Source organism: Dermacentor variabilis, chromosome 1, assembly GCF_050947875.1.
Source record: "Dermacentor variabilis isolate Ectoservices chromosome 1, ASM5094787v1, whole genome shotgun sequence".
Classification (NCBI taxonomy): Eukaryota; Metazoa; Arthropoda; class Arachnida; order Ixodida; family Ixodidae; genus Dermacentor; species Dermacentor variabilis.
Genome location: NC_134568.1, coordinates 32,621,980 through 32,643,152, shown reverse-complemented (window position 1 = coordinate 32,643,152; position 21,173 = coordinate 32,621,980). Strand labels below are relative to the sequence as shown.

At 47.0% G+C, this 21,173-nt stretch overlaps 1 protein-coding gene across 1 annotated transcript in view; it reads right to left on the bottom strand.

Moving 5' to 3' along the window:
* The window catches only part of tok (tolloid-like protein 1 tolkin), a 716,025-nt gene that overhangs the window by 46,695 nt on the left and 648,157 nt on the right, over nt 1–21,173 (bottom strand). Inside the window, exon 11 of the mRNA XM_075686316.1 lies at nt 4,178–4,300. Within this exon, the coding sequence (XP_075542431.1) occupies nt 4,178–4,300 (123 nt within the window). The remainder of the gene's footprint in view (nt 1–4,177; nt 4,301–21,173) is intronic.

Sequence of the window (21,173 nt, the reverse complement as noted above, 5' to 3'; positions counted from 1 at the left end):
TAAAAGTGTGTGGGTCAAGTGCGACATTTGCTAAAGCTCGCTTAAAGCAAGCGCTCGCAATCGTTACATACGGGCAACGTTCTAAAGAGCGTGGATCGATTACAGGGAAGCGAAATTCTCAATGCTCGAAAGAGACGCAAACTTCGCTGGAAATTGGGCTGTGCACTCTGCAAGATTGCGCAATTGAGTCGGATTGTTCTTTCTTTATCGTGCGATTTTCAACTTTGCGATAGCGACTCGGTCGAAGCACTGCAATGGTTTACACGCGGCCTGCGACATCGCAGTGCACAGTTGTCTGCATTGCACGCAGCGTGACGCAGCCCCCGCTCGGGCGCACTGCGGTCGTCACCGCTTGCCGTCAGAGAAAGTGGAGCAGCTTGTAGTTCACGAGCTGAGTTTCGTCGAGAAGTTGAATTTGTTCCGCTGCGGTTACATTTTCGTCGTCTCAGCCGTGGCTCGGTGGGTGCAAGCTCCAAAACCCTTTAGCGTACACGAACGCGACAGTACGCGCAAGCGAGTGGTGTCTTTCCGGAAACGCCTGAGAAGTCATCGGGAAGTCGCGCATCGACACAACCTGTTGGCACCTGGATCACAAATTCAATGAATATAACGTTTGTTTCGACCAGTCAGTGAACCGAATAAATGAATTTACCGTTCAACCAAGCAAAGAAACCAAATAATTCGGCGCAGTATTGGGAGCAATCACGATTAGATATCATAATCGGTTGCAGCTCGTACAGTTGGTTTCTTTCGCATAGAACCGTTCGTTACGTTTTTAATCGCACGTACAATAAGTCCAGGCAACGGGCATAACGATGCACGCTTCAAATAAAAGGATAGGCAAAAACACGCGACGAAACACGCCGTGGCGAACGCGCAGAAAAAAAAAAAAACACTCCTTCCAGGTGGGGATGCGGTTGCAACCTTGTGCAAGGCAGAATGCGGTATTGAACATGCCATAAAGAACAAATCAAAGCACGGCGAAGTGCGTATCTAGTCCTCAGGCCTATGATATACATCTCGCGATGGGTGGGCAACGAAATAAAGGTTGATCGCGCGGGTACGCCAGCACAAGCTCCATTTCACGTTTGTACTCGTACCAACCGATATCCTTTGTGCCAACCTCGTACCGACTTGACCTGCGGGCTTCTTACGCTTCTGTACGCATGCGAGTAATGTGTTCGACAAGAAAAGCCGGCTGCGACCTTTCCAAGGACGTGCTTTGATATTTTGCCGTTAAATATGGTCTCGAAAAGTGAACAAACGTTCCAAAGGCTGCGCTTGAACGTTGTTTAGATCGGAGGATAACCATGTCATTCGACGCTTGTAAACCGAACGAGAAAAATAAAATAAATAATACGTTTGGTACCCGTTCAGGGGCTGAAGCTACTTATTTGCAGGTACAACAGAATGGGTGCTGCATTCGGTACCGAGAAAAGTTACATCATTTGGTTTTCTTTCCGTGTCTTAGTTAAAATTCTTGAGTGTAACCAGGACGATGGACAGACTGCCAGCGACATAAACGCTCTAGTGACGCTCAAAGTCCCCATTAACTTCTGATTCATGTCGGCCCGAACCAGACGCATAACTAGAGGCCCCATTTTCTTACCGTGATTTGTTATACCAGTATTTTACGGCAAACTGGGAGGTCAAAGCGTATTTATGTCCGGGGCTGAGTAATAAAGGAGTCATAATTGGGACGTAGTAAACACAGGCCCGTTATTTTTTTCTTTCCTACAGTTTGTGGTGCTGCTTTTTTCCCACTCACACCTCTATGCATAAAACGCGTTTTATCTCAAGAAAAAAATGTGTTGAAAACGCTCGGTATATTCAATTATTTGCGCTCTTTAAAAGTACTGTTTGGCTAGGAGAGAACCCGTAGCCGGCATCCCCCATGATGCCAACCTCTCCTGCACACACACCACATTTAATAATAAGAAGAAAAAAAAGAGAAAGGGGCTGTGACGCAATTAATAACTATTCGCTACCAGCGGTCGCTCATTCAAGTAAGCACTATATTCTTTTCTGTGTCTCTACACAATACCTCGAACAGTGCTGTTCGATGACTGCGCAGATGCCTCAGACTGGCGAAAAGCTTTCAGTAGTACTTTTGTATACATCGACATAATTGTGCTATATCTACACGCGCAGCTTGAACGTTCCAGGTAGGTTATAGTAAAACAAGAGTTACATCCGTTTTTGAATTATAGCTTCACCGCAACCTTCGAGGCAGATGTACTTCAGAAGTGAACGACCTGCTCTCGCCTCGCTGCCAGAGTCTTTCTATGCCTGTTCCATCTCCTTGGAAGCCCTCTGCCTGGAAAGTTACTACGATTGTTCCAATTGAAACTGAGAACCCGAGAAGCTGGCTGCGATCACTGTACGCAAGATGTTGAGGCAGCAATTAACATTTGCGGTTGTTCGCGACTCGGCTGGGTGCTTGCGGACGCGAGCGCGCGGGCAATGGCTCGGTGTCGCCGCTACGGGCAACTGCAAGAACTGCGGTGAAGTGTGGAGGACCCTCGAGCACTCGCTCCTGCGGTGCCGTGCCTTCGAGGCACCGCGGGAGGAACTCCTGAGCGGCTACCGCGCGCACGAAATGCCAGCCGATAGCTCCGAGCCGCTATTATTATGGCCACGCGCATCCCCTCGCGCGCGGGTGGCAGCTCACAAAACAGTGCGACTTCTTCCAGCAGTCGGGCCGCGCCACTTGGCAACTCTACGTGAGCCAACAGTGCCGATGCGCGGGAAAGTAGCTCCACACGCGAACTATGGGTATGTTTTGTCCTAGTCGCTCTGTTGCGTATAGGTAAATAGTTATTTTCTTCCGTTTATCTTGTCTGCTATGCTCTCTCCCTGTCATTTTACTCCCCGTTCAACTGTTATTTGCACACCAAGGCCTTTGAATTGCTCCATAGCGTTGCGATGTCGTGGCTTCCCTCTTATTGCGGCATAGTGGGCGATACACACACTGACTGCGCTGCTGGTTTAGCACGTAACAGTTCCTCCGAGCAAATTCTGATACCCTTTTCCAGGAGAGACGGTTCAGCCTTCTTTTGCGTGGCGCTCACAGCGTGCTATATGCACCGATCCGGAGCGGCAGCGTACGCGCACATCTATTCGCATCTACGACCCAATGGGCAATTTTCGCGTGCCGTGTGGACTTGACAGGCGTGCTCGGGCATGTCCGCACCGTGTTAACGTTCCCTACACAAGATACTTATCGCGCAAGATTACGCGGGTAGGATCGCCACTGTAGAGCTGCGTGCAATAGCAAAAGAACATACCCTATACTTCATCTGCAATTGCAACCTCTTCGCACTGTAAAGGACCGCGTCCTAGCGACCGCACCAAATGCATCTCAGGGTTCTCACTTCGCGCGGCAATGTGTTCTTGGACTATACTGCCGCCGGTGCGTCCCGCACTACGAAGGTGCCTTTAGCTTTGCTGCGGAAAAATGGCTTCAACGAGATACTTTAATTCTCTGTGTTGTGTTACACGTCTGTTAAGAGCCGTTTGCTTTGTTAGTATCATTTCATTTATCGTTGCACTCACCTGGAGTAGCATACCAGGCGTGTCACGGTAAACCTCTACAGCTTTATTTAAAGGGCCTCGCTCTCTCCTTCGGTGCGGGTTGGCGCCTGCTAAGCCGCGTTTAGAGGCTGCATTACACAGTCGCTGAGCAACCGAAAAGACATTAGCACTGAGGAGGGATAGTGGAAGACTTTGCGCTGGCTTGGGCCGGAGCACGCGTGCCTTGCTTAAGGGTGTGAGCATACATCAGCAGCATATAGGTACAGTGTCTTCCCGTGGTGCCACGCGGAAAGTGCGGCGCTGTGGACGACCGGCAATCTCTTAAAAGCGCTTTTTTACACTCTGAGCGCTGCAGTTCGATACTTCCGAGAAGTTTGCGTCACTCTCGCTTGTGCCAAACGGGGGGTCGAGAATGGACAGGTATACTTATATACCTACGGATGCTTTCCGAACAAAAATAGAGAAAATAAGTTTTCATTTTTCGTGCACTGAGGACTAATCTAATGCGTCTACGTAAACGCTCAAGGATGGGAAATACACCGGGATAAAGAAAGAGAAAAAATAGCGATTACGAAATAAAGGAAAGGGGGTAGGAAATAAGAGCGTCAAGACTGCGCACGAACTATATATACACCGATCGTACCTTCGCACTTCTTGCCGTCCGAGTGTAGCTCGTAGCCGATGTTGCACTCGCAGCGGTAGCCGCCCAGGGTGTTGACGCACTCGTGTTCGCAGCCATGCTGTGTGTTCTGGCACTCGTCGAACTCTGGAAGCGCAGGGATTAGGCGGGATTAGACACTTCACTTAGAGGGCAAAACAGAGTCGACCAAGCGCCATTTGCCGAACAGCACTTTGTTTCTTTCAAGCACCCTGTATCGCACGATATAGGGTGTACTTGGTTTGTAAGAGCGAACGTCGGTGATAGCAAACGAGATGGCAGAACTGATGCCGGTCAATGGCCGACAGCGCTTTTCACAAAGCTTTTAAGTGGTAAGTGCTATCTGCTATCGACCGGCCCCGCTTCGCTAATGGGATGTTAGCCAACGTGACAGGCTGGCATCTAATCTTACGAACAGTTCCGTAGTAAGAACTTTTTTTTCTGAATAAGGGCCTAGTTTTTTAGGTCTGAAAACCTTTCTTGAACCGGCGCCTATATTTGCACTTTTAATATATCAGTAGCTGCTTCAATAAACGTTTAGGATCAACTGAGAACTGCAGGGCTTGTAAGTCATAGAGTGAATACGATGATGGCTTCCCGCTTGGCAGAGATTGATTGCGTCTTTGTGGGCATTGATTTGCGCAGATTCCAAGATAATTTACCATTTGGCAAAGCCCAGGCTGCAGGAGGTGAACCTGCTGTTATGTTACTTGCATTGGCAAGCATACACCTTTTGAGCTGCGGAAATTAAAAAACAAAACAAAAGCAAAAAACTAGTATCGTCCCAGTCTCGGTGCTCACTTTGTCATGTCTATATCCTCCTGCGACCGCTCTGTTTCGAGCACCAAAACTTGTCGGCACAATTTTCGCAACGCAACTTACCATCGCCAGCATACGGACAGGTGATTCAAGGTATGTTGAATACCTCTAATGAACATTTTGAACGAATAAACAATGGCAATTTCTCGCTATGTTTCCTTTCGGGTCATCGCAAAGAGTTTGAGCAATTGCTTCAGCTTGCAGTTCTTCACACAGTGAGACGACGAAACTGTTTATATCTTCGAAGGCTGCGGAATGGCTTCCCGGATACTGCCGCGAAGTCCACTAGGCAAGCGTGCCTTAAAGAAAAAAAAACTAACATAAAGGCAAGCGCCAAAAATAAAGAAGCTCTTGAAAACAACCGGAAGCACCAGAACAGTGGGCACGGCCCTTAGAACGGGTAGTTCACGCGCTGCACGTTAAAAGCCATCAGCATGGGTGGCAAGCAGAACGTATACGCAGATAACTTGGGAGCAGCCAAGCCACATTGTCGCACGCCGCAAGTTTGACGAGCGGTGAATTGCCTGACGTGGCGAGGCGGACAAGCATGCGACGCCATTGCCAGGTAGTAGTACCCCCTGTGTATACAGAGACATGCGTGTACGTGCCGGCGGTTATTACCGGCGGGTTTAATAAACGACGCCGTCATCAAAGTGCCTCTCGCCGACCTTGGCGGTCGCTGCCCAGCTTGGCTCGTCCTTGCCGGCCTTATACCGGATGCGTCCAGTCGTAAGCATCAATCGTTTTCGAGCACGTGAACACGCAAACGTACACGAGCTGCGCGCGTTATGTATGTATACTGTGCAGTGGGAGAGTTCCAAAATAGACGCGACGGAAAGGGTCGCAGCGTCCGTTAAATGTGGCCATCGCTTGACGCTGTGAGCACTAACTTCAACCGGGAGCTCCTCCGAATATTTACGAGAGGCTTTCGGAATTTCCGTTCGCTGAAATGAATAATAATTGACCCTGTTTCTGCAGAAAATGCTATTGGGCGGCAACAGTGCTTGTTGACACTTTATCGCGTTTAACAATACGCCGCTGGTTAAAGGGACACTAAATAGCATCATTGTACCTGCTTAGACTATTATGCTGTTTCAAGACTGGGAAATGTGAATTACTACTCGAGAAAATGTAGGGCAGAGATTCCTTATTTGATTTTCGCCTGAAACAAGAGCATCGGTACGTCGGTATGACGTACCGATGCTGAGGCTTCAGAGTAATTTCAGCGTGTGCGCCGCGGGTTTCGGAGTATTTGCTCGTATTTGTGTTACTTTGGTGCAGGAAAAGCTCTGAAACCTTATCAGGCTACGTGTTTCGTTCCTTTGGTACGCAGCGTAAGTTTTTTTTTCTTATCAATAAACAGTTTACATATGAGCGAGCATTGTTAAAATTCATGACGTCACGGCAAGCGGGTGCCGAAAGTTCAGAGCGGCGGCGCCACTTGTCCCAAGGTTCTCGCTTCTTCTTTAGGCTTAGCAAAGCTCACCTCGCGGTGAGCTTGGTCGCTTTGCATTGCAGAAACGTAATTTATTAATACAGCACAATATTGCTTGTTATTATCCCTTTAAGACGCGACACAATCCTTTCATCGGGCAGTAGCCGCTTTATTTTCTGTGATTTGTGCTATAATGCTGAATTCTACGGACGCAGAGCTCATGCAACGTATCATCGAATACCTGCGTTTCCTCTTTCTTTTCTTGAGCAGCATTCGTCAATCACGATGCCAGTGTTGTCAATGGTACCTTACTTGAAATGAAACATTTATATCTTAGCGCTCACAGACCCATATTTTGTAGTCAAGGCACCTGTTGCCACTTCCTAGTTTTGTCTGTTGGGATGTAGCTGACGTGGGCAGTCCGTAAGCCGGCATCAAGGGCATGATATTTTGATAGTCGAGATAACCAGACGAAGCGGGACAAACATGCTCCCATAAGGGAGTCCTAGACTCTCCGTAAAGCCTTATAGTTTACGGAATACCGGACAGCTGGTGCTGCCATTTCGAGTCACACCGATTTCAACCCAAAACGAAATTGCAAAGACTATGTTTTACTTAGTTTCTGGTGTAAAGGCGTCCGACAGCAACAACTATTGACGTAAAAAATATTATGGGGTTTTACGTGCCAAAATTACGATCTGATTATGAGGCACGCCGTAGTGGGGGGACTGTGGAAATTAGGACCACCTCCATGGGGTTCTTTGACGTGCACCTAAATCTAAGTATACGGATGTTTTCGCATTTCGCCCCCATCGAAATGCGGTCGCCGTGGCCGGGATTCGATCCCGCTACCTCCTGCTTAGCAGCCCCACACCATAGCCACTATGCAACCGCGGCGGGTACTTAATGACGCATATACTTTTTCCTCCTTTCGGCGAGGACCCCCATACCGTGAAAGGGAATACGTATTCCGTAAAGGGGAATAGAATACAGGCATATTAGGGCTTAGAATGTCGGTGAACCATTCCCGTTTACGGGAACAGTATAGGGATATATCAGAAAGTTTGGCCTACCCATATACTGGATGGCAGCAGCTCGGGTAGCGACACATTCGTAACGCTTTGCTCGACCATAACGTGTTAATACACTTCTTCGTTTCTTTTCTTGCAGGGGTGTCTTCTCCGAAATAATAAAGAAAAGGAGTCACTATATGTCAATGATTACTGCTGTCAACGTCTTTATAAAAGCGGTTAAGCAGGGCATAGCCGTTGAAATTTTCGTTTTGTGTTCTCCAGTTGAACTCAGTGAAACAAGACAGCGCCACCCGCGCCACACGTTTCCGGTATTCCGTAAACAGTAGCAGTTCACGGACAGGTTAAACCCACTTTTTTTCCCCCTTTTCAAGCTGCCATGGAGTGCGCTAAAGCCGTAACCCGAAATCACCGGGTGCTTATACTCGAGATTAAATGGCACTTCGTGGACGGATAGTCCCGTATACGCGACTCTGAAGTTTGGCACGCGACCTGTGCGAGGAGTCGGCGCGCCTTCAGGAAGTACCAGGCGTCGATCGTGAGCGCGGTGATTGGCGAGCGTCGGCTACCTACTGCCACCACGCAGCACGATGCGTGAGGCTCTGATGAGGGAAGTCCGCCTCATATTGAGCCCCCAGCTCACGCACCAATCGATCGCGAGAATCTTCGTGTGTATAAATTGCGGCCGTGAAGACGCTGCCCCGGCGAAATGAGCCAATTTGTTTTCCGTGAGCCCGCGTGCTTGAACGCCGGCTCGCTACGAACGCTGGGCGTTTCTTTCTTTTCTTCTTTTTCCTCCCACGGGAAGGAAAAACGGGGCGATGAAGAGAATAAAAGATAGCTTGCCGTGTTGTGCCAGGCGGGAACAGTGATATCAGTGCCAAGATGTGATTGAAGCATTCTCCGCGAGGGTTCTGTTCTATACTGCTATTATTATTTGCCCAATACTCCTTTTCTGTTTCATATCCACGCGTCTGCGCTAGTTCGTTTCGGAGTGCCGGAGAACGTACAGCTTGGTCGATACTTAAGAGGTAACATAGAGCCTAAAGCTGCACACTTTCCGTGTCTCGTGACCGAATGACGTCAGGACGTTAGCGTTTAGTCAACTTTAGACTGTATTGGCAACTGCATTGATACAAGGGCGACATCCTTGTGCACCATCGGATCAAGTCGGTGGATGTCCCCATGCGCCGTGCTGTTTCAAGTTGGGAAAAAAAAAAGATGCCGATCAAGGTGGTGTGATCGTGACAGCCTGGTCTCCTCATTACTTCGTGGAAGTTTAAACCTGACTCACGACCACGATAGTGGGAACTTGGGTTTGGTTTCTTAGCCATGCTAGAATAATTTGTAGCGCTGACAGAAAAATACAAAAGAGGAAAAACGCAGGACACGTGAAACACTTCCCGTGCCCTGTGTCCTTGCCTCTTAGACTTAAAAACAATTTCAGCATGAAAATACGCCGTGGAATTTTCAAATCTCGGGGGTGCTGCTTGTCACAAGTGCACAATTCAGGACAGTGGCCTAAAAGTATACTAACGCAGTTTTAAACAAGGTTTATAGTCATTCAAAACGAAGCACGACGCTCTTAAACGCTGTCCACAGGGCAACGGTGTGACCTCTGCAACATCCAGTCCCGTTCGCACATTTCACTCCAGCTGAAGTGGTCCCGTCTTTGTATCGCTCTGAGACGCAAGGAAACCGCCAACCGCAGGGTTCAGCCAGGATTCAAGGATGATGACTGTGAGCACATGGTATAGGCGCAAAACGCGTGAGCACATGCTGCTCGCGCTGCCAGTCCAGCTTCGACGAAGCCAGCGAGTATCCCAGCGTGAAGGTGCCCCAATCGCGAGCCCATCTATTTGGAGATTGCGCGTCACGGACTTCTTTTAGGCTCTCGTCCAGCGCTTTCCATGCGGAACGCAGTTACCACTTTAGCCAGCTGGCTCGGTTTGCCCGGCACGACACGCTATCAGTTACGGCGGTGTCACTTAGTTTGATGAGGCGTTCAAGGATGAGAGCGTCATCTTCGCTTTAAACGACGTAAATGCCATATGGTCTTGAGGAAAAAAAAGAAAGATTGCAGGGGTACGAGAACTTTTAGTCTTACTCCATTCATTGCCGCTGACAAAAGAAAGCTGGCTTAAAAGCAGCCGGCAAATGAAAACATACCAGCCCTGATTAAACGCAGCATCGTTGCTACATTATACGGACACCCGAGGGCATCTCTAAAGAGATTAGACTTCCGCTTGTTACGCGGCCACTATAGCACTTGCGGAAACCAGAAACGAGTGGCAATGAACGATTAGCAGCAACTATAAGCAGAGCGATGGCAAGAGAGACTGCGCGATCTAATCGAAAGAGGACATTAAAAAAATAGAAAAAGAAAAACCGTCATCAAAGCTACATGCAAGAAGTTGTAAACAGGATACTTCTTCACGTGCAGCGGGAATCAATGGCAGAGAGCGCAACGCGCTTGGTCCTCAATGCTTTGTGACACCGTTTTTTTTTTGTGTGTGTGTTTGTGTGGCGTGTTATTCGACCCTGCTTTCCTTTTTAAGTTATGGGGTATTACGTGCCAAAAGCACGGTATGATAATTAGGCACGCCATAGTGGGGTACTCCAAATGAATTTCGACCACCTGGGGCGCTTTAACATGCACCTATATCTAAGTAAACAAGCGTTCATTTTCGTTTTGTTTCTTTCTTTATTTTCTTTCTTTCTTTTTTACATTCCGCCCCCATTCGAATGTGCCCGTCGCGTCCGATATCGAACGCGCCACCACTGAGCTATCCACCAAGCTGCTAAGCTACCACAGCGGGTGGCCCTGCTCGTCTGGGAGCCTCGCCTAATTTTTTTTTTTTCATTCATGCTACTCATATGTTGCATTCATATAGATATACGCCTACACAGACCTGGCGAAGAAACAGACAGTGAAGCCAGAGCAAACATACAGAGGAAACTAATTGTTATGCTTACCAGTTATGATACAAATTCTCAAGTAAAGAAAAATGAAAGTGGACGAAAAGACCCAGCTTGCCGCAGACGGGAGCCGAACGCGCATCTTTCACATTACGTGTCTGGCGCTTTACCAGTCAAGGTGTACCGCGGCGTAGAATGTTCCAAATCCGCCTTGGCCGTCAGTGGCCAGGGGCGGCGGACGTGGAACATATTTTTTTAAACCACAGACGTCTGTTTCTTCACACGGTTGTGACTAACAAAAACTCGAGCCCCTCGAATCCTATTGTTACCACTCATATAGCCATTGGCAGTTTTTTTCTTCTTTTCTATCCTCTTTCCAACCCATTTTCCACCATTCAAACGAAGGGGGATGGCATACCAAAAATTTTCAGCTGGTTGACCTCCCCACATTTCCTCTCTTTCTTTCGCTTTCTCTCTCTCTATTTGAACAAGTACTGCGGTGTACCAGTATGGCTCATCGCAATTTTAACGGGAACAAACTATAGCGCGAAAGGCGGAGGCGTCGTTACCACATACTTAAGCGTTCCACATATATCTTTTCTCAAAATTTTGTCTTGGCTTCGTTTAGATAAATTACGACTCACTCGTTTTTTTCTTTATTTATATTATTATCATTGCAGTTTCCTGCGGAAACTGCGAACGGCAATTGCGAAAGGCGCTGGGCGCTGCTCTTCCTTTTTTTTGTCACTTGCGGACGTATTTTTCGTGCGAAAGAAGAAGGATCTTGCAACGCCGCATTGTTATTAGTCAAGCGCTCAAGGAGGGTGTTAATTAATACAGAACATGACACTTCATTTCGGCTGAGATTCTTTTTTTTTTTTTTTTTTTGCGCGCGTGTACAGAGACTCTTGTTTTCTAACGAGGATCCGCCACAGATTGCAAAAACTATCCCCGTAATCTCAGAAAAGAGTTTCAAAATGCAACACTGCAACTTGCTGCGGTATAAACGTGACACATTAGTGTTTAGGCAGTGGTTGCCCGCTAATTCAAGCGCTTTGTTCGAGTAATGAGTCAATTTTTTTTTGAAAATTTTGACTGCTGTATGTGCATGTATGAAGGTTTAAACCAGTCAATCAATTTATAAAGTAGCTGTATTGCAGGTTTAGGTTCATTTGGCAATATATAATAGTGAAAAAAAACGCCAAAAGCGAACTAACTTGCGCAAGGACGGTTGAGTAACACACTTAATAGTAGGTTAGCACCTGTCAGCACTTGCTAGCCGTCTGTGAAATGCATCCGTAGTCGAACAGCAGCAGCTTGCTTCTGGCGCTCCCCTTCCGTCCTTCCTTGTTCGCACAAAGCGATCATATTTATATATATGGTCAACTCAGCAGCTTGCTTTTGAGGCCGAATTTTCAGAGCCTTTCTTTCGCAAGTGCTGTTTGCCATTGGCCGGCCAAGTCCGCTAATATATGTACAGCATCACGACTGGCTCACACCTACGTGCTCTTACAAATATAGTTGTAGCATAAGAACTTGTTTGTGAACACGACCTCTGTCTTCAGCAGGTCGCGCAGAGAAAAAAAAAAAACGAATGAATGAATCGTCAATCTGTGCAAAGGTGAATTACCGGTATGATGGCGTAAATGGTAACTTATGGGTGTGTACAAATAGCGGTATTTTGGAGTCGATTCGAATACCAATATTATAGCGAAAATTTGCCGCAGGACATAGAATCGCACGCTCAATACTTCGTATAAACAAAATTAAATAAAGAAGGGAGAAAGAAACAGAGAGAGAAAAGAGCGCACCTCTTCAGTGAAAAACATTAAAGTTTACCCAATAATATTTTACTTCAATTAGTGCAACAAATATACAGAGAGACTATAGAAAAAAACACCCTTCAATAGGTAACTAGAAGATATGGAGAAAAAAAACAAAATGCTGTTCTGCGTGTTACAGCCGGAACTGGTGTAGTCCAGTATTTGTTCAGTATTTCTAATAGAGATGGATAAACAACATGGGTTGAGGTGACGTTTCAGTGTGTTTTTCCCCGACCTAATAGCCAATAGCAGCAGTTCTTAGACCCCGTACTATCCGCCACAGAAACTTCGAGCATTTTGGGTATCAAAATCTCGAATCGAACATGACAAGAATAACACAGACTCTTCCATTCCTATCGGAAATGTGTAATGTTAATCGCACACCCCTACGATCTAAATTAGCAATTTCGTAAAAAAATGATTTAAACATTCACCGACGATTACGATACTCTCTAAAGGAAATTTGAGCGCAGTTGTATTTCCTGCGGTACGTTGCAAACGGAACGAAGTGTGGCGCGACTGCCTCGCTAATCGGGAGATCGCGAGAGGAAGTGCGTGGGTGACGCGCGGGCGCGGCTCACAGCAGCCGCCGCAGACAACCTCCGCTCATGCAGCGCTTTGTTTGTTTGGGTCATGCAGGCTCCATCTCGTAGCCATCGTCGCCGCAAAGCCCCTCGTGCGCCGCACTACGCTTCTCACGCTTTCACCCTACCCTCCTCCGCTTTCCGCGTCATGGTTCCGCGTCACCCTTCTTCTCCGCTTTCCTCCTCGCGCTCTCTTCACTCTTGCTGCCTTTTTCATCCTCCGCTGCGCTGGTCACATTGCAGCTCGGTCTCCTCCTTAATTAAGAGGAAGCTTTAGCTCGAGTGCTCGTATCTAAATACATGTAGAAGGAGAATACGTTTTTCACGGCAACCAATGCACCAAATTTGACGAGGTTTGTTGCATTTAAAAGAAACAACTTAAGTTCTAGTGACTGCTGGTTTCGAATTTTTCATTTAGGTAGTCGATTCTTTATTAAAAATTGACCAAAATCACAACTTTTCAGAAAACGAAACCATCAAGTTAAAAACTCGGTAACTCAGCAATGAAAAATGATATCACATTTCTGTGAATTGCACCTAATAGTGCATCTACAGCGGACAGAATTGCTATGTTACACATGAATTTCAAGAAATTTAGCATTATGGAAATACGGCTTTCGCTGAATCCTTGTACACAACGTAATCAATTCACGTAAGATACGAAATGACACACCAAGTTTGTCCGATTTCACTGTTGTAATAGATGTTGTAATAGATGCTGTAATAGATGTTTACTGAACAGCGATATATGTGCTTCCTGCAGAGCTATTAGTTTGTAAACGTCGTGCTTCTATTATTTTTTTAACTTTCGAGTTTTTCAAAATCAAAATTCCCTAAACTGAAATTCCGCTTCCAACTTACACTAGAATTTAACTTTCTCTCTCAAATGTAACAAATTTCATTAAAAGCAATCCTGGGGTTACCCCGGAAAAGCGTCTCTGCGTTTTACATGTATTTGAATAGGCCGCGTTGGAGTTGGGCGCGAGCTAAAGCTTCGTCTTAAACAATTTGTACGGGGATCAAATACATGAATAATAATAGCATTGCCATTGCTAAAGATGCTGCAAACGAATTCTTGAACGCTACGCACTGTCAAAACAAGTAAAATATGTATTTTTTGATAAAATAACATGCTTGTATGTGCCATAAGTTGTGCCCAAAATAACAGATGTCAATGCTTCCATGTTTTTTCTCTATTTAATAAGTAAAGAAAATATCACACGAACTTTAGAACTATATCAGTTCGAAACCAGCAAAGCAGTGCATGTCGCTGCTATCAAAAATGTAAAGGCCATGAAATTAACAAGCTGAGGACAAATATTGTAATGAAACTTTGTCGTTCAAGAACCTTGTTTAGATTCTTGTACATATGCAACGGCCAGTGAAAAATGTCAATGACGCTGTCATTTGTTCCAATGTATTACGCAGGAGCAGCTGTCACCGGTCGTGTATCATAATTGCACTGAAATTATAGCCGCAACAGAGACCACGTATAAAAAGCCGAAGTTCTGTAAAATATACGAGGGGGAGTCAAATGAAAGCCAGCCAATGCGAATATATGACAAACGGGGTACTTTATTTAAAAGCAGTCTCCATGATTATTTAGACCTTTGTCCCGTTGTTTAACGAGGTCGCGTGATTCCCGTCTCATTCAACTCCTTGGGTTGCTGCTTCAAAAAGTCTGCAAGTGACTCTTTCACGTCATCGTGTGACACGAATCTGGTTCCCTTGAGCTGTTTTTTTTTCGGTTGCGCAAAAATGTGAAAGTGGCACGGCGACAGGTCTGAGCTGTATGGCGGATGTCGCCGCGTTTCCCACTTGAACATCGCCAGTTTTGTATTAACCACATCAGTGACGTGGGGACAGCATTGTCGTGGAACAAGATGACCCCATTCGTCAACTTTCCACGTAGTTTGTTCTTGATTGTGACACGTAGCCGATCTAGCGTTTCACAATAACGAAAAGAATTGATAACCTCTCAAGATTTAGCAAATTCTATCCATAATGGCCCCTGAGGATCGAGAAAGAAAAGTCAACAACACCTTTCCAGCGGAAATGACGGCCTTTCCTTTCTTGGGGGTGGTGGATTCGAATGTTTCCGCTGTAAGCTTTGCCGTCGTGTTTTAGGCTCGTAGAAGTGGCACCATGGCTCGTCCCCGATCACAGTTGGAGACAAGAAGTCGTCACCCTTATTGTGATACCGGATCAGATGAGTCAAGGCAGCGCTGAACTTCTCTGTTTTCTAGTGGTAGTTCAAAAATCTTGGGCAACCATTGCGCACACAAGAGCTGATAACCGAGATGTTCATGAATTATGGCGTGAACCGAACCGTGACTGATGTTTACACGCTCTCCCAGTTCATCGATTCTTATCCTCCGTTTTTACCTCATCAGCTCATGAAGCTTTGCAATTTTGTTAGGGGTGATTGCACGATGGCTTTGGCCCGGCCTTGGATCGTCTTTGCAAGTTTCACGTCCTTCTTTGAACCGTTTGCTCGAACGCTTCACAGTGGCCAATGAAATGCAATGTTCAACGTACCCGGCAGCCATACGGCGACTAATTTCTTTTGGGAAATACCTTCCGCTGTCAAAAACCTCAGGACACCACGCTGCTCAACTTCTGGAGCGTCCATTACGTCACGCCACAATGTTAAACCCAGCGTATGAGAGCATTAAAAAAAATTTATCCTCACACCTGCGTGTCACTTTTTTAAATGAGAAATGCCTGTGTGCTACACGCATGCCTGGTGATAATGAACTGAACCATTATTGCGCGGGGCTGGTTGGATCACTATCATTTTCCTTGCCTTCGTACATCAGAAATGCGACGATTCAATGGAATATACAAATGCGAAGATACAGCTTGATAAAAGGCAAAAAAGTGTCACTGGAAACAAAGTTCACTGCACGTATACACAAAACCTCGCAACAAGATATTTAAATATACGTATAAGTATCCAATAAATCTACGTATCTAAAAAAAGTCACTGTATATAATGCGTCAAACAAGGCAAATAAACATGTTGCGCAATCAGAGATCCACAGAATCCTATAGATCCCGCCCCCATTCCATCCACTCTCCCCGACGTATCGCGCGCGATGGAAGGCGGCACGCTTCCTCCCCGATTTTCTCCTTTGCGCACACAAGACTGAGCCACCATCGTCGTCTCACCCATTCCCGCCTCCCCCCCCCTCCCCCGTCCCTACGCTTTCACTCGCACATACAGCATGCGGCGCGCGTTCCCGATGTTATCGCCCTTGGACTGAAACATGAGAGCGACCGCGACGGCAGGAATGGGCCTGGAGTGTCCATATAATTGCTGTCGCAATACTATATAAGAAGAGTATCCGGTAACTGAAGCTTCCCGTGGCCCATTACTGTCCGCAAAAGAAGAAGTAACAAAATCGAACTTTCACCATGCGACAATTCGCTGCGCCAGAACAATGTCTTTTTTTTCCTTTTGTGTGGCCGGGGCACCGAAATGAAAAAGCGCAAAGTATGTTGGCCACAATCGAATGCCTACTCTGGGCACCTAATGCGGCTACCGAAGGAATATCGAAGAAAACGTGAGACGCTTGGGCCACCGAGAACCATACGCATAGTGCTCGGTATTCTACACCATGGCGAGACAAGACTTTCCGGAGAGGTAGCGCTCACGTGAACGCGGTGCAATTCGTCGAGTCCCCACAGTGATGGCGGCGAGCGACGATAGTTTCTTTTTCTCGTATGCTAGCCAGAAAGCGCCCAAAACTCTGCCAGGCGAAGATCCACTCGGCCAGGGAAAAGCGAATACACACCGAAGTGCACAGCACGGCGGTCAGAGCGACACGAGAAAAACGCATGCGCTCTGGCTGGCTCTGACAGCCCGCGAGTAGGGGAGGGAGGACAAAAAAAATTTAAGAGGCTCAATGTATCCTCGCGAATAAAAATCGAAGTAGAAAAAAAATAAATAAGAACGTAGTTACCTTGGCTGGCTTTGGTTTCTTGATATGGATGCTTTGGCGTAAGTGAAAAAAAATATTTCTTTATGTGTCAGGACGACACAAATGAACCACCACAACGCTTCATCTCATCGCACCTCGCTGCTGGCTTTGCCACCTTGTCTGATAGTGTGTTTATTTGGCTTGTCTCATTGTATGTTCCGATGTAAGGCTTTAGAAAAGTCAACGCACCTTTGGCATTCAATATGTATACGAGCATTAACCCACAAAGTTCCGCAATTGAAGATCTAAAGCACAACTTTGGAAATGTCAATGCACCTATCACATCAAAAGTTTATGACAACTTTATACCCATACATTTCGGAATTGACATCCATGCGCTCCATAGATTCCGCGGCCTCCGCAAGATGCCGCTGCGAGCCCGTTCGCCATCAAAACGCCCTTGAAACTTTCTGCTCGGATGGGGCTGCTTGCGTTATGTGGCTCCCGGTGCATAGGCGTTGCCGCGAAATCCAGCCCGAGTTCGCAATGTTCGTGGTGAAAAGTCTTTTCAAGCGCGAAAAAGACATTCTAGACAAAATTCAGAATGATTTCCGGCACCGGGGATTGCTTTTGTGGGCGGTGCATAGACAGCACGAAAAAATTTCGGGGGGGGGGGACTGAAGCCCCATAAGCCCCCCCCTGGCTACGCCCCTGATGATATATATATATATATATATATATATATATATATATATATATATATATATATATATATATATATATATATATATATATATATATATATATATATATTGTAAAGGAGTGTAGTAGTCACCGGCGTTTGGGACCGACCGTTAGCGCAGGGCACAGACTCTAAGCACGAGTGGCATTCACGAGCGAAAACGCACAGGAGGACGACCCACTATATTGTTTCAATCATTCTCTACTCTTACGCCCGGGAACGAAAAGGGAGCCACTCGGCTACCTAACAGCTTGTCACTGCGAGTGGGTCATAGTCGGTCATGAGGCGGTCGACGTTGACAATGTCTCGTCTACGATGGCGCATGTCCGAAGACGGTTCAACGGACTCCATCACGTAGTTGATCGGAAATGTGCGTTCGACGATGCGGTAGGGGCCTTCATACTTCGGCAGTAGTTTCTACGAGAGCCCAGGTGCAGTGGAAGGGACCGAGTGCCATACAAGCGCTCCGGAGAAGAACTTGGGCGCTGTTGTGCCCGGCGGTCCTTCAGAGCCGGGGATGTCACCCCAGCGACATGCAGTTGTCACGCCTCATCATTCACTTCAAGGCAGCTCGCTTGATGACAGATACGTCGTCTCTCCTGACTGTTTCAAGGCAGCTCGCTTGAAGATAGCAACGTCGTCTCTCCTGACCGCCACGAAGAGCCCATCAAGGCTGTTACGATCGGCCGTTCACTCCGCGACAAAGCTCAGGTCACGGATAAAGCACTTACGGGAAACGAGCCGACAGCCTCGTCAAATGGGATGTTGAACGTCCATGCCGGAGATGAGGCACGTGCAAGGCTACGATTCTTCACACCTGTCAGCCGCACAAATTCGCACGACCACGCCGGATACGGAGTCAGTGTACGATCCCAGTTCCCCTGTTTGTGCCCAGTGATGTGCGCGTGTTTCGACAAAACTCCCGTCGGAGGGAAAGGGCAACAGACCTCTGGATTGGTGGGACCTGAGGGCATCGGTCTCCTGACGCCGGATTGGGGGAAGAGACTGAACAATGACGACGCAGGGCATAAAAAGCGGATCCAGACGGCTGTGAGGGGGAAGAGGAGGGGGGGACGCTCGGACATGCACTCGGACATGCAAAGACGCTACCATAGTATGCTCCGATAGTTGGAGCCGTATTGTAAAACTCAACCATGTACTTTTTTTAATATAATCCTTTTTTTTTTCATTCTCTTAAACGTCGCTCGGAACCCTTCCTCCCGGCACCTGGCACCGCACCCTCCATGAAAACTTCGTTGGCCGCACGGACCCCCGACTTCACAACAGCGCAGGAGTGGTGTCACCACGAACGCTCTTCTGGCGCTCTTGGTAATGTGAAGAAAAAAGGCCCGCAGGAGATAGCGACACTCTTCGGCATGTCTGGCTGTGGCAGAAATAGGCGCACACTCAGATGCACCCGGCTTGTACGGAAGGATTGTGTCGAGTGTGTGCGACGGGTGCCGGCCGTACAGTAAGAAAAAGGGTGAAAAGCCAGTGGTTCTCTTAGTGGTGGTATTGTAGGCGTACGTTGCGAAACGCAGAATCACATCCCAGTTTGTGTGGTCCGAGGCATAGCGAGCATGTCGTCAAGCGTAGGGTTAAGGCGTTCTGTGAGGCCATTGGTATGCGGATGGTAAGTAGTAGTTGTGCGGTGCACAACGTGGCACTTTTTGAGGATGGCTCCGACGACGTCCTACAAGAAGACATGTCCGCAATCGCTCAGCAACTCCTGATGCTGTATAAATGACGCAGTATGAATCGGCGAAGCAGGAAGGAGGCAACATCGCGCGCTGTAGCCGATGGGAGAGCGGCAGTTTCAGCGTATCGCGCGAAGTGGTCAACAGCCACGATGGCCCAGCGGTTACCAGCAGATGTCAGGGGAAGTGGCCCATACAATTCGATGCCAGCACTCCCGAACGGCCGGGTAGGGCAAGGTAACGGTTGCAGACCGGCTGGCGAGAGGCGCGGTAAAGATTTCCGGCGCTGACAATCGGGGCACGAGCGAACGAACTTCTGAACGTAGTTGTACATCCCGCGCCAGTTGTACCGCTGTCGAATGCGCTGGTAAGTTCCAGCGCTTGTACCAGTCTCTCGCATACGGCGAGGTTACAGGATTTGAAGCCTATTTGAATGTCGTAAACATAGACGGAATAAAAAAAATGGCCAGTGATACTGAAGCCGGGAGTGTGGTCATCTTAACGATAAAGAGTGTGCAGCTGAGCACGCCTCCCTGGGGTACACCATTTTCCTGTATAAATGGACGTGACAATACATTGCCGATTTTGACGCGGAAGGTACGATTGGACATATAGCTTTCTATTAGGTTTAGCATATTGTCACGGATGCCCATTCCCGCCAAATCTCGCAAGATTCCGTAACACCATGTTGTGTCATACGCCTTCTCCATATTGAGGAATACCGAGACGAAAAACTCTTTATGTACAAATGCATCACGGATATTTCCTTCAATGCACACAAGATGTTCAGTTGTGGACCGCCCTTCTCTCAAGCCACACTGATAGGGATCAAGCATATTGTTTAGTTCAAGGAAATGTATGAGTCGACGATCAATAATTTTTTTCAAAAAGCTTACACAGGTAATTTGTAAGAGCTATCGGGCGATAACTTGCCGCAAAGGAAGGGCCTTTACCCTGCTTCAAAACATGTAGAACCACATTCGCTTCTTTCCATGTGGTTGGCAGGTCTCGGCAGCCCAAATAGTGTTGAAAAGTGCGAGTAACGTAACTTTTGTATCGGTGTGTAAGTTTTTGATCATGCCATACATGTCTCTGTCAGGTCTCAGTGCAGAGCTCTTGCATATGATCAAGGTAGTTCTCGACTCGGCAATACTAAAAGGCCGGTTACACGGTTCGTTCTGTCTGCATATACGTACGACTGGCTTACGTTCTTCTATTTGCATTTAAGGAAGGATTCAGAATAATGGATTGAGCTTGACACACGCTCAAAGTGCTCCCCAAGAGAGTCTGCCTGGTTTTGCAAGGTATTCCCTTGGTCGTTCACCGGAGGCAACGGATGAATTTGTTGCCCTTTTAGCTTTCTTAAGCCATTCCACATTTTCGCCTCCTGCATGTATGAATTAATACCTAAGAGGAGCCTCACCCAGCTTTCTCTCTTTGCCTGTCACCGAGTCCGCCTTCCCTGTGATATAATTTCTTTAAATTATAGTAATAATGATATTTGGGGTTTTACGTGCCAAAACCACTTTCTGATTATGAGGCACGCCGTAGTGGAGGACTCCGGAAATTTTGACCACCTGGGGTTCTTTAACGTGCACCTAAATCTAAGTACACAATTTTTTTTAATTGAATTATATGTTTTGCTTTTGGCGATCTGCGCAATACCGACCCATGCCTTGTTCTGCCTCTTTCGCGCCTCTCTACAGTCTTCGTTCCACTAGAGAATACGTCTTGTAAGTGAACCACCATTCGTTTGCGGGATAAACTTCTCAGCTGTATCAATCATAAAAGCAGTAAAATGTACAACAGCACCATCTATACTAAAATGGTTTATAAAATCTTGTGGTAGATAAGTTGATTCTTTAAAATGCGCCCAGTCCGCCGATGCTAATTTTCATCGAGGAATATGCGGTGAGTTTTCATGCAGAGTTATCAGATTTAAAGTTACAGCAAAGTGGTCACTTCGATAAAGTTTATTGATGACGTTCGATTCGAGGTGAGGTAGAAG